This window comes from Symphalangus syndactylus, chromosome 11 (genome assembly GCF_028878055.3).
Source record: "Symphalangus syndactylus isolate Jambi chromosome 11, NHGRI_mSymSyn1-v2.1_pri, whole genome shotgun sequence".
Taxonomy (NCBI): domain Eukaryota; kingdom Metazoa; phylum Chordata; class Mammalia; order Primates; family Hylobatidae; genus Symphalangus; species Symphalangus syndactylus.
The window spans coordinates 69871626-69885468 of NC_072433.2; the positions used below are offsets into that span (position 1 = coordinate 69871626).

Here is a 13843-nt window from a genome sequence, read left to right on the forward strand (position 1 = left end):
GTGCATTGCTGTTGGGAATGTAGAACGGTGTGGATGCTGTGGCAAATAGTATGCAGTTTCCTCAAGAAGTTAAACATACAATTACCAAGGGATCCAGCAACTCTGCTTCTGGCTGTATACCCCAAATAGTTGAAAACAGGGACTTGAACAGCTTTCACCTGTGTTTATACCTACGTTCATGGCAGCATTATTCACAATAACTAAAAGGTGCAAGCAACCCAAATGTCTATCAATGGATGAATGGATCAACAAATCTAGTGTATATGTACAATAGAGTATTATTCAGCATTAAAAATGAAGAAAATTTAGGGGTTGGGCATGGTGGCTCATGCCTTTAAACCCAGCACTTAGGGAGGCTGAGACAGGAGGATCACTCTTGAGCCCAGGAGTTTGAGACCAGCCTAGGCAACATAGTAAGACCCCCATCGCTACAAACAATTTTTAAAAAAGAAATTAGCTGGGGGCATAGTGGTGTCACCTGTAGTCCCAGCTACTTGGGAGGCTGAGGTGGGAGGATTGCTTTAGCCCAGGAGGTCGAGGCTTCAGTGAGCCAAGACTGTACCACTGCACTCCAGCCTGAGTGACAGATGCCTCAAAAAAAATTAAATTTAAAAAGGGGAAGGAAATTTGGATACATGCTACAACATGAATGAATGTTGAAGACATAATGCTAAGTGGAATAAGCCAGCCACAACAGGACAAATATTGCATCATTTCATTTATATGAGGTACTTACAGTTGTCAAACCCCAAGATGGAAAGTAGAATAGTAGTTGCCAGGGACTGAAGGGAGGAGGGAATGGGCAGTTAGTGTTTAATGGGAGTAATGTTTCAGTATTGCAAGATGTGAAAGCATTCTGGAGATGGATGGCGGCAATGGTTGCACAACAATGTGAATGTACTTAATATCCCTGAACTGTATACACTTAAAATGGTTAGATGATAAATTTTATATCATATATATTTTATAATAAAAAATTAAAACAAAAAATTTAGCAAAGACTTGGGGGTAGAGAAACACAAAGGAAGAAAATGTCAGAGCCACCAGTGAGGTTAATATACAAAACCACGAGACCATCTGTCTGCACTGGCTGGAGGCGGCACAGGAATTTGGCTCTGAAGTTCTGGAGCAGCCAGTATGAGAAACACTCAGTTACATGTTCACAGGCTCCCTAAGACTACTGCCAATGTGCTTGGGATAAGCACATTCATCCCTGGTGGTGTGAGATGTATACATCCTCATCAGCATTCTTATTATAAACACAGCTTTCAGAGGGATAGGTTGGCCTTGTTGAAACCCCCTTCATGTGAAGAGATGGCAGAACACAAGCTCAGTCCAGGGGAGAGGAGGTGATGGTGATGGTGGTGAGGTATGTGTACAAAAGGCTGCTGTCCACATGCACAGCTCTTCTGGCCTGGCTTATGGTGGGAATAGAGTATACAGCGATGTGGCTGGTGCGGCAAACTCAAGTACCTTGGGTAACTGGTGAGTTGGGCTGGGACCGTGGCAAAGGGTAGGCTTCATCACAATGAGCATTTTACAAATTCAACTGCAGCTGATTTTTGCTTTGTAGGAATGCAGGGCTGGTGTTGCTGGGTCTTTTCAATAGAAGCTAGAATGGTAGATTCTCACAGGAAATTTTCAGGATATTCCGAGTACTGGGTCAAACAAAACTCACCTGTGAGCTAGAAACAGTGTGTCTGTATAACCTCTAGTCCAGGAAATGGGTGGACAATGTATCCTTCAGGCATTCTCCACACTTACTGTTCTCAACCAAGTCTTGTTAAGAATTAAGTGGCAGTTGGCCGGGCGTGGTGGCTCAAGCCTGTAATCCCAGCACTTTAGGAGGCCAAGATGGGTGGATCACCTGAGGTCAGGAGTTCGAGACTAGCCCGGCCAACATGGTGAAACCCTGTCTCTACTAAAAATACAAAAATTAGCTGGGCATGGTGGCAAGCACCTGTAATCCCAGCTACTTGGGAGGCTGAGGCAGGAGAATCGCTTGAACCCTGGAGGTGGAGGTTGCAGTGAGCCGAAATCCTGTCATTGCACTCCAGCCTGGGCGACAAGAGCAAAACTCCATCTCAAGAAAGAAAAAAAAAAAAGAATTAAGTGGCAGTCAACCTGAGGACGTTCTCCTTGGCTGGAGTTGCAGAATCAAGAGAGGTCCTTTTTTGTCATGGAGGAGCTTGACTCTTCAGGCACCAGTCTGAAGAGAAGGTCACTTTGTCTCTTTACAGGAGGTGCGGGGCAGGGATCCCCGAAGCCAGGACAAGAGTTTCCTTCAGGATCTGCTTTGGGTTCATTCGAGAGCACAGACAGTTGGGCGAGCAAGGCCCCTTGTGTCTGTGGAGTGACGGGCGGCCTCAATAATTTTAGCATGAGACAATGCCAAAGTGCTCACTGAAGCCATCAAAGTGAATTTTCAGTAAAGCACTCAGGGATAGTTCAGTTGTCTGATGTACTCTTTAAAAATCGAGTAGGTGTCTGAATGAGGAAATGCTGTGTAGGGTCATACTTTTAAAGTCAGCTAGACAGGAAGCTGTCTTCCACAAGCGATGGCTCTTGTTTTAAAGTAATTGCTCTGTAGTCCTGTTTCATTTTGACAGTATTAGATATCAGTGCCAGTTCTCAATTTGAACCTCTCTTCCTTTCAAGTAATTATACCATTTCATCTGCACACAATGGAAGCTTTTCTTACTATTTGGTTGGTGCAAAAGTGATTGCGGTTTTTGCCATTAAACCTAATGGGTAGGATGCAAGGAGGGGCTGGTATCCACCTCTTCCAAAAATGGGACAAAGCCTGTATGATAAAACCAATAGAGAGAGAGAGAGAGAGGGTAGGGAGGAGGAAGAGACAGAACCCACCAGGAGCTATGGAGTATGAGTCTGTCGCCCACTGCCCAGGTTTCAATTACACCATCACACCATTTACTGTTATGTGACTCTGGGCAAGTTACTTAATTTTTCTGTGCCTCAGTTTCCTCATCCATAAAGTAGGAATAAAATAGTAAGTTACTCATAGGCTCTTTGCCTACTAAACAAATTAAGGCAGTATATGGTGCACAAAAACCTTCAATATGTGTTAGCTTTTATGATTATTATTTATGTTTTACCTCACTAAGGATCATGACATTCCCCTTCAAAGACTCTTCCTCATTCCTGTCAATAGAATCAAAGGCAGAGGAACGGAGACTTAAAATCTTTGTGAAACTTATACTACCCTTATAAAATTTTGAGTGTGCTTTGAATTTTAGAGACACCACAGCAGTTGTGGTTTTTACATGAACTGGAATATTTCTAAGGATCAGATTAAAAGAGGTTTTATTTCAGAGCCTTGAAATCAAGGTTTTATTTCAGAGTCTTGAATTTCATGAGCCTCCTAGTTATGACATCCATACATCCCAGAATTTCTGGGTCAGTCCTGTTTTAAGATTGAGTTGCATTATCCCCATAAGCACAATCACATTTGTCAAGTTGTGTGGTTAAATTATTCAGCAAATATAGTGACAGTATGTTAAATTTGGCTACCTAGGGGCCAGAACTGCCAGCCCAACTGGGAAGTAGATCCTAGGAGAGAAGGGATGTATCACTTCAGCTCCTTCCTTTCTCCTGCAGATCCAAGGTTTTGCCATCAAGGGGGGATGATTTACCAAGGCCCAAGACTGCACCTCCTCCTTCTCACCAGCTCTTCTGATCGGCCTGGCAATGTCCCTGATCCTGCTGCTGGTGTTGGCCTACGCCCCGCACATGCTCATCTACCTGCGATATCTGGACCGACAATACGATCTCATCGCCTCTCCTGCCCACTTCTCGCAGCTGAAACCTCGAGACACAGCCGAAGAGAAGGAGCTGCTGAGGAGCCAGGGGGCTGAATGGTATGAACTGAGAAGCCAACAGATCAGCAAAATCTATGTTTAGCAGCACAGGCTGGCCCCCACCACGTCCACAGTGGGCTCCGAAAGTTGTTTCTGTTCTGTGCTATTTGACTTGTGAATTACATATTTTCACCAAATGGCTTGATTACAAAAAAAAAAATGAAAAAACAAAAAAAGGGAATAGATAATGAATTCTTTTTGAACCATCTACTGGCCTACTTAGGTAGACTTGGGGCAATCAAAAAAGGCATCTCAGGGATCCCACAGAGACAAATATGACTGTTAGTTGCCTCAAAGTACGCTGAAAGCAAAGGGATATTTCAAGTAGGGAAAAAGAAAGAGAGAGAGAGAGAGAGAAGAAGAAGAAGGAGGAGGAGGAGGAGGAAAAGGAGGTGGAGGAGGAGGAGAAGGAGGAGGAGGAGGAGCAGGAGGAAGAGGAGGAGGAGGAGAGGGAGGGAGGGAGGGAGAGGGAGAGAGAGAGAGAGAAAGATTGGCAACCCAGAGAAGGGAAAACACACTTGGTCTTCCTTGCCTGTGCCAGTTTGGATGTGATAATTATAGAAGTAATAAACCAAGATTATCTGGAAGTTCATAATTTAAACTATTTTGTAACATAATTTGCATTTCTAGATATTATGTCCCAATTTTGTTTTAAAAATAGTCATTTTCTCTTTCATAGAAATGTTGAGGGAGGACTCCAGTCCATGTGGCAGAGCACTTTATTTAAGGACCTTCTTGTCCTTTGCTGTTCAGAAGCAGTACAGCTCCATCTGTGAAGTAGGGGTTATAGTCGTGGCCATATTTTACCTTTCCATCTGGTCAAGGGGCCGGGATTGTCTCACTTGTCTGATTTAGACCTCCATGAGCTCTCAGGTCCACTTGGAATAAACAATAGAGCTAAGCAATAACAGTGTGCTTGCTATGCAAACACAGCTTTGAGACATATCCCCTGATCTTCCTTCCAATGAGATAGTGCCCTCTAAATGCTTCCTTAATAGAAATTCTGGAGCCACCACTGATGTTCTTACCGTTGCTGTCTTTCATATGCATTCCTCATCATCCTTTTCAGCTCTTGGCAGATACTGAAGATTGATTCAACCTTCATCCTCACCAAAGCGTCTCTAATAATATACCTTCTGTCTTAAAGAGATCTTAAATATAAAGATGACATTGCATTTTCCCAGGTAGGGTTCGGTACAGGAGCTAGGTTCTACTAAGAAGATACTACTCCTACACAAAACTTAGAATGCAGACGGGAACCATGTGCAGTGGAGGGTCACACACAGAGCAAGAAAATCTTCTGGGCAGCTGTCATGATGGGTCTTCTGTCTAGTCCCATCCTAGGTAGTAAGCAGTAGATGATAATGACAGCGAGTTTTCTGGTGGGACAGTCTCATGTTGAGCATTTATTTTGGCTGCAATTTTCTTGGCTGTGAATGTAGGTTTGGTTCTGGCCCTCTCAGAATTCTGTAAGATCCCATACTTTATAGTAAATTTCTTTCTGTTTTAATAACAGTTGATTCTGTACTGTGCAATGAAGAATCCTGATTTATGTAGTTGTTAGTACCAAGAGGATTGCAGGGAACAGACTCTCAAGAAAATGCAAATCTATGACTGATTATCCAACTCCATTTGGCTTTAAACCAGTGGAAACTGTCAGCCTTAGAGAATGGTATTCAGTAATAAAACAAATTTTTATTGTGGTTCCCTTGAGCATCCACTGGTGTTATAAGTAGTTGTTTGCTAGGTTACAGCTACGTGAAGGGTAAACATAATGTATTGCTCAAACTAGGACACTTTTGAAAGAGAAAACGAGTGTAGTTAACAATTCTCAGATAGCAGACATAAATAGGATGGTGCCAAGCAAACTGGGATAGTCACCATGGGTATGGATGATATGCTGCAGGTTAGACTGGCTCTTTTTAACTGTGCCCAATGGCTTACAGTCTGGGAAGTTTCTATGACTCATCTAAAGAGATCCCTTATATCTTGTCAAAGGGCCGGTATGGTGGAAAATCAGACACAGGTCAGATCCTGCAAACTGCTTACCTGCATTGCAGGTGAAATTCATAGCTTTGCTGGATCTCTTATATGAACACAAGCATAATGATCACAAAACAGAAGAACCCTGACAGGCTAAGAGCAGTGGCTCATGCCTGTATCCTCAGCACTTTGGGAAGCCAAGGCAGGAGGATCACTTGATGCCAGGAGTTCAAGACCAGATTGAGCAACATAGTGAGACCCTGTCTATTCAAAAAAATTCTACAATATTAGATAAGGGTGCTGGCATGCACCTATAGTTCTAGTTACTTAGGAGGCTAAAGCAAGAGCATTGCTTGAGCCCAGGAGTTTGAGGTTACTGTGGGCTATGATCATGTCACTGCATTCCAGTCTGAGTGACAGAGTGAGACCTTGTCTCTAGAAATAATACAATAAAATAGGCCAGACACAGTGGCTTATGCCTGTAATCCCAGTATTTTGGGAGGCTGAGGCAGGAGGATCACTTTTGCCCAGGGGTTCGAGATCAGCCTGGGCAACACAGCAAGATCCTGTGTCTACAAACAACAACAAAAAAATTAGCTGGGTGTGGTGGCATGAGCGGTAGTCCTAGCTACTCAGGAGACTGAGGCTGGAGGATCACTTGAGTTCAGAAATTTGAGGCTGTGGTAAGCTACGATTGTGCCACTGCATTCTAGCCTGAGTGACAGAGTAAGACCCTGTCTCAAAAATAAAATAAAATTAAAAATAAAAAAAGAGGGGAACGTTGAGAATAGAATAGTGACTTTTGGGAGGATTTAACTTTTTAAAAATATTGAACTCACAAATTCCACTAAGTTTTTTCTTGTTAGCAGAAGCAACCCCTGTGAGACAATGCTATTCCTGCCTTGCTTGAAGACACTGTGATGACCTCACCAGAAATAGTTGTCTTGCCTGGGAGTGTCAATTTTTCTCATTGCCTTTAGGCAATTAGAGTCATATTCTGGCATATACCAGGGAACCAATTGTAAAGTCAAATCTGTGATAATCAAATTGCAAAAATAGTTTTGCTAACTTATGCCACAAAAGATTTGGGAGATTATGTATGGTAATGGATTTTGGAGGTGCCAGCCCAGGGAATGAGCTGTGTAATTTTACACTGGATGAATTTTTTGGATATGGGTTCTCTCACCAGAGATTTTGGATTAAATATGCTGGTTTGAGCGGCTGGAAGTGTTCCTAACAGTTTGCTCAGTTTGTTGTTTAAAACCTAGATTCAACAGTGGCACACACTAAATGAAGTAGAGGGATCAGTCATTTCTTAGTATTAGAGAAAGAAGAGAAATGCAGTAACTTAAATGATTGGGATGTAGGAATGGATTTATCATGCATGAACAGCTCTCCCTCCCCGTAACTATTTTTCTCTGTAAAGGCCCGGAGGACACTCCCTTTGTCATAGCACTGAGGAACACATTGGGAACGTGGCATCAGCACTTTTGAAAAGTACCCTGGTGGCTGTCCTCTGTAGGCTATGGGTGGAGGTTGATGTTACCTTTGAAACAGAATGCTTAGTTTCCATAGGGATGTTGAGACACTGGAGTGGCAGAGGGTGAGTAGCAGCCCAGTAACCCTAAAAGGCTGATGGGCAGGAGTGTTAATCAGATTAGATTATCTTTGTTGTAATGGTAAATTGGTCTTTGACATCTGTGGCTGGACAATCCACTGATGTACCCTTTGATCCGCATAATAACAATGTTGATGATAGAATCTAGATCTGGTATAAAAAGCCTTACTCGAACCATCATGGTAGATTCCCAGAGCCAAGTCTGCTCATAACTTGAATCTCTTCAGCGAAAAAGAGACATCTTAAGACATCTTTATGTCTGATGTTGAGCATTATTATGAACAATTGTATGCTTATCCATTAGGTCTTCATCTTTTTGGATCACTTCTGGCATGTTCCAATCTTCAAGTAAAGAACCTACACTATTCATATGAATACCTTTACTATAAACCCATTAGATATGTGATTATTGCTCAGTAATTGTTAGTGCTGCAGAAACATAGCCTAAGAGCTGTCTCCTTGGAGATCTGGAACAAAATGGCAAAAAAGTGATGTTTGACACAAGTTGGAGTTGAAGGCAAGATGAAAGCATGGCAGAAGGAAACACATATGCAAAGTCTAGGCTCTGTCATGTGTGGAGAACTATGAACACATGTGTGTGGGTAGGTAGATAGAATATGTTTAGAGGAGTTAAGAAGGAGAAGCTGGAGATGAAGAGAGAGGCCAGATCGTTGTGTTCACCTCAAGACTTAGAATCTTGACTTGAGGTAATTGAGAGGCTCTTAAGAAGATTTTGGAGGATTTCAAGCAAGACAATTACATGGTGTGGAAGTGTGGATAGAGTAGAGAGAGAAGTGGTGATTAGGAGATTGTTGCAATAGCTTAGGCAAAAAATATTAGGACCTGAACGAACAGTGGGATGGAAGGTAGAATCTAAAAGAGGTGTTAGGAGGTTGGCAACCAATTAGCAAATCACAAATGAATGGTAGGTATCTGATTTGGGGTTGTGAGGATGGTGGTGTCAGGCTCTGCAATCAGTGAGAAAACAGGTGAGGGTGAGAGTGGGAGGCCCCTGGAGTCTGACAATAGAGGTCCAAGTAGGCAGTTGGTTGTGTGGATCGGGGGAAAATAGAGAGATCTGGACCAGAAACAGAAATTTAGAAATGTAGTAGATGCTGTCAGTGTTCCACCCATCTTGCTTTGACACTTACCATTTTGGTGTATTCAGGCAAATCTTTCCCTTGCCAACAACTGTCCTCAGGGGCTTCTCTACCTATGGTCACAACAGGCTGGAAGGGGTAAGGAATTAATGCTTTCTGGGAGTAGCCCTCAACCAATGACTCTCAGGGATTGTGTACAAATGCCGCAGTTCGTTTGCCCTTTGCTTGGGATAACTCTGGAGTATGTTTTATGCTGTTCCCTGGAGCTTCCCAGCAGGACTAAGCCATTGTGGAATCTTGCTTAATAATGTTTACTTTATGGGCTCCTTTCTCTTCCCTGTCTCCCTTCCCCACTCCCCTAATGGTGTTTCCAGGCATCACTGCCAAAACAAACGATTTGCATCTACATCCCTGTTTCAGGATCTACTTCTGGGGAAACCCAAACTAAGACAGGAAGTAATGGGCATATGGGGAAAGTTGAAAACTTGGTGGTAGTGGTGAAGAAATAAATGAGATCACCCGAGAAGAAAGGATAGGTTGATAACAGGCCCCTGGGGAACACTATCATTTATGGAGTAGGATGAGAAAGACGTATCTGTAGATTTAGAGTAGGAGAAATCAGAGAGGAAGAGAGCAAACCAAGAAAGAGTAGTGTCCCAGAAATCAGAGGAAAACAGGCTTTCAAGATGAAGGAAGTGTAGTCAGCCATGTCAAATGCTGGAGAGAGATCAAGTGAGAAAAGAACTAAGGAGTGTTTATTTCCTGCATTTGCCCAATAGGAAGTCCTTGGTGAACATCACACTCCATGGAAAAGAGGGAGTAGAGGGAGCTCAGGATATTTATCCCTTGGGGCTCTCCCAGAGGGAATGCTTTAGACTGGGTTTCATCCCTTCTCTGACGTTCACTGTTCCTTTCAAGACAGCCTCCTCCACATTCTGTCCTTCTGCATTTCAGTAACTTCTTCCCTTGTTGCTTTCAACTCAGGGATGGTTACTCCATTGCTGCTAGCCCCAGGTCACTACACGATCCCTTGTGGTTCTCCTATTCCCTACTGGGACGCTTATAAAAGGTTCTTGTTTAACTAAACCCCACTTAAGTTATCCTAATTTGAGGGTGCCATCTGTTTCCTATTGGAAACAGACTTACAGAGGGGTTTAGACAAACTAAAATTTATTTGTTGCTTTGTTTTATATCTAGCAGTTTTAGAGTTTTTCGGAAAGGATTTAAGGCAACCATTTTAATAAGATTTTAATAAGATGGAAGAAACTTGAGCATATTGTAGGGTAAGGCATTAGTGATGAGGTGTTTGTTTTGCCTGCTGCAACATTATGAATAATGCGGTTCACATGTGTAATACACTCCCACAGAAATGCCCACACGTTTTTACCCTGTATCCCAATTTTCGGGCTTCACAGCATTCTGTTCCTTTGAGATCCCTGGTGCATAAATGTCCATGGGTAGCTGAGATAGGCTGTGGGCTATGGACAATTCCCAGATAGCAAACTAGAGCTTTCTCACTCAAAAAAGCATTGCGGAATATGAGAGTGATATTACAGAGCAGCTCTGGAATACTCTCTAATTTATATAAACAGCCTAAGAAATCAGTGCTAACAAGCCACACAGTGTTGCACCCCACCAGGCTGACTGCCTTTGCAGTTGGGAGCCCCTGCGTTGTTTGGAGGAACTGGGGAATAGGGAAAGGTTAAACAAATATATACTAGAGAGGGAAGAAAATTGGTGGAGCTAGGTCCTCAGAGGAGCCAGAGTGTTACAGGATCCCCTTCTTGGGGGCGGGTGAGGAACAGCCACTTGCCCTTCCTCAGAGGAGACACAGAAGGGACACAATCTTCCAGCAGAATACTGAGCAGCTGTCCTTCTGCCTGTGTCCCTGCCTGTCCCTGCTCTTCCATGCCCTCACACCTCAAGGTCGTGATTAATGAAATTAATCGACCCAACATTTCTGTGTAACTCATTGAGACGACCTGCCTTTATTTCAGATTTCTTTCAGTGTGATAGAACTTGCAATGTTTCCATGTGATGCTGTTAGCTCCTGAGATCAACAACATTTTGTAAGAACCAAATGGTCCAGAGCAAAACCTCTAGTTCCAAAGAACTGGAATTTAAAATGCAGTTTGAATCTTCTGAAGTTTTTATTAAGGAAAAATAGGGCAAATGTAGGTGATCAAATTAGTTGTTATATTTGCAACATATGTGACTCTGATGCTGGCTACCCAGATGTCCCCAAATCCTCTGACCTTCTGCGTCAACCTTTAGTTTACTCTCCTATAAAGTGGCTTGAGCCCCTTTCGTGTGAGAAGTCAGTCTGCTCCCCATCGTAGCTGGGTATCGGCAGGAGGGTGGGCCGGGTGTGCGTGGCGGTGACTCACATTCTCACTGTGCCTTCTGGTTCTGATTTCCTTCCTCTGGTGGTTCTCAGTTACTTCTCTGGTGGCTTCACCTTCTCCCCTGGCTCTCAGTTATAAGAGCAGCTGCCTGACGTTGGCATGAGTATCACAGATTTTCCTAAAAGTTGGGGAATTAATAGGATAATTACAGCCTAAGGCAGGAAATCATTCCCAATTCTCTTTTCGTGGACATTTAATGCTAATCCCTCTGACAGAGAATTTCTCACTGGCCATGCTCGTCTCTTAGCCCTGAACTTTCACCCCCTTAAGGATCTCTCTTTTTCTTCCCCCAAATTCTTTTTTTTTTTTTTTTGAGGTGGAGTCTCACTCTGTCACCCAGGCCGGAGTGCAGTGGCGCGGTCTCGGCTCACTGCAAGCTCCGCCTCCTGGGTTCACGCCATTCTCCTGCCTCAGCCTCCCGAGTAGCTGGGACTACAGGCGCCCGCCACCACGCCTGGCTAATTTTTTTGTGTTTTTAGTAGAGATGGGGTTTCACCGTGTTAGCCAGGATGGTCTCGATCTGCTGACCTCGTGATCCGCCCGCCTCGGCCTCCCAAAGTGCTGGGATTACAGGCACAAGCCACTGCGCCCGGCCTCTTCCCCAAATTCTTTGTGCATCCCCCAGTCTCAGAAGCCTAAAAGCCTTCTCTTCCCAGCCCACCATCAGAGGCTTCCAAATTTTCTTTCTTTATCATGTTGAACGCTTTGATTCTTCTTTATTGGAACTCTGTTATGTAGGTTGAATTCTAGGAATCTCACCTTTCACAACCAACATGCTTGGTATGCCATTATTCTTAAAGAGAAGAGCCTTTCTCTGTCATAAGAAGTGTTTTTTTTTTTTTTTTTTTTGCCACCTAGCTCGAGCTGTAGCATAACAACTCTTCACCTATCAACCCCTGTCCCTTCTCTCCATCCATCCATCCATCCATCTATACATCCATCCATCCATCCATCCATCCACCCATCCATCCTGTTTTAGATCTGAGATAAAAATGGTTTTACAATGTTAAAAAATAAAATATGTCTAAAGTATCTATACATTTAGGTCATGAAAGATACATATAATTTCTTCAGTGTAAAAGTTGTCACAGAAAAACTTAGAAATGTGAAGAATTTTTTTTTTTTTTTGTAAAATACTTGGCTGTAGAATGCATATTATTGCAGTTTTTGGTTAAGGAGCTAAATTTTATTTGCAAGTATTTTAAAGTGATAAAGTGTTTCCCAAATTGTTCATCTTTAGCCAGCAATGACATCAATTCTGAGCAAAACCCATCTCTGGCCTTAAAATTTTGTTGTCACATTTATGTGTGACATTGAACTTAGAAACCTACTCAATGTCTCAATGCTCTCCTCAAACAAGGCACTTTCCATTTCCACTTCAGTGAATCATTCCAATAAGATCTGAGGCTCTCTTTACACGTTAGTAATTTCCCTGCTCTTTGGAAAGGTTTAGGGCCCAGAAAAATGCACTGATGAAGATTTTGATGTTCTGGCCTCTTTCTTGAGCTGCTTGTACCCTCAGCTGCATCCCTCTTCTTGTTGAGGATGTGCACATTCTGACACTGAACCTGATTTTCCAGGACAGCCCTTCTTCTTAGAGTGGTATTTTCTTAATGCAAACTACAATGAAGACTAAATTGGTGGAATTCACTACATGCCTGAGGTCAGAACTCAGGACTTGCTGACTTTCTTCATTCCTCTGCAGTTTGCATCTATTTCATCCTACGGTTGCAAAAGGGTCATTTGATTTGTTTTCTGGGGTATCAGCTCTGAACCGACCTCAAGTGCAGCTAGAGCTCTGCAGGGCCAGATGCAGATTTTGAAGCATAGACTATTTTCCTTCCTATAGAAGGCCCTCTCTAGGAGAATGAATATGAAATTACGAGTATAAACTAGGTATGAAGGTGATTCTCTGTTAAGAAAGAGAAAACAAATCACAACTAGTTACAAATTTTGAAAGTTGACTGTGTTCAAATGTTCAAAATAATTTTGAAAGTTGACTGATTGTGTTCAAAATAGCTTATTTTTAAGACTTTTCCAAAAAGACCATAATGCTAGGGACCCTTCCAGGGCCATGGAAGGAGCCTGTATAAATATGTGTGTGTGTGTGTGTGCATTATTTTTTATATCAACTTTTATTTTAGATTCAGGGAGTACATGTGCAGGTTTGTTACATGGGTAAATTGCGTGTTGTGGGGTTTGATGTAGGAATGATCCCGCCACCCAGGTAGTGAGCATAATGTACCTGATAGTCTTCGAACCCTCACTCCCCTCCAGTAGTCCCCGCAGTAGTCACCACTGTCTATTGTTCTCATCTTTGTGTCCCTGTTTAGCTCCCACTTATAAGTGAGAACATGTGGTATTTGGTTTTCGGTTCCTGCATGAATTCCGTTAGGATAATGGTGTCCAGCTGCATCCATGTTGCTGCAAAGGATGTGGCTTCATTCTTTTGTATGGCGTGTAGTATCCCATAGTGTATATGTACCACATTTTCTTTATTCAGTTCACCATTGATAGACACCTAGGTTGATTCCATGCTTTTGCTATTGTGATAGTGCTGTGATGAATATACAAGTGCAGGTGTCTTTTTGGTAGAACAATTTATTTTCCTTTGGGTATATGCCCATTTGCTGGGTCAAGTGATAGTTCAACTCTTAGTTCTTTGAGAAATCTCCAAATTGCTTTCCATAATGGCTGAACTGTTTATATTAATTTTTGAATACAGATTTTACATTATACACAATTGTAGTACCTGGTTAAATAGTTTCTGTGAACCTGTCTTCATGTCTTACACTAGAATTGGATGTCTGCAGGGCAGGCCTTTTGGAAGGGAGGGAGGGGATGTAAAGTGGGGGAGGG

The 13843-nt window shown here is 42.7% G+C and overlaps 1 protein-coding gene across 1 annotated transcript in view; it reads left to right on the top strand.

Moving 5' to 3' along the window:
* LOC129457792 (V-type proton ATPase subunit S1-like) overlaps positions 1 to 13843 on the top strand; it is a 258643-nt gene that overhangs the window by 35974 nt on the left and 208826 nt on the right. The window contains exon 10 of the mRNA XM_063612829.1: positions 3619 to 3878. Within this exon, the coding sequence (XP_063468899.1) occupies positions 3619 to 3648 (30 nt within the window). The 3' untranslated portion in view covers positions 3649 to 3878. The remainder of the gene's footprint in view (positions 1 to 3618; positions 3879 to 13843) is intronic.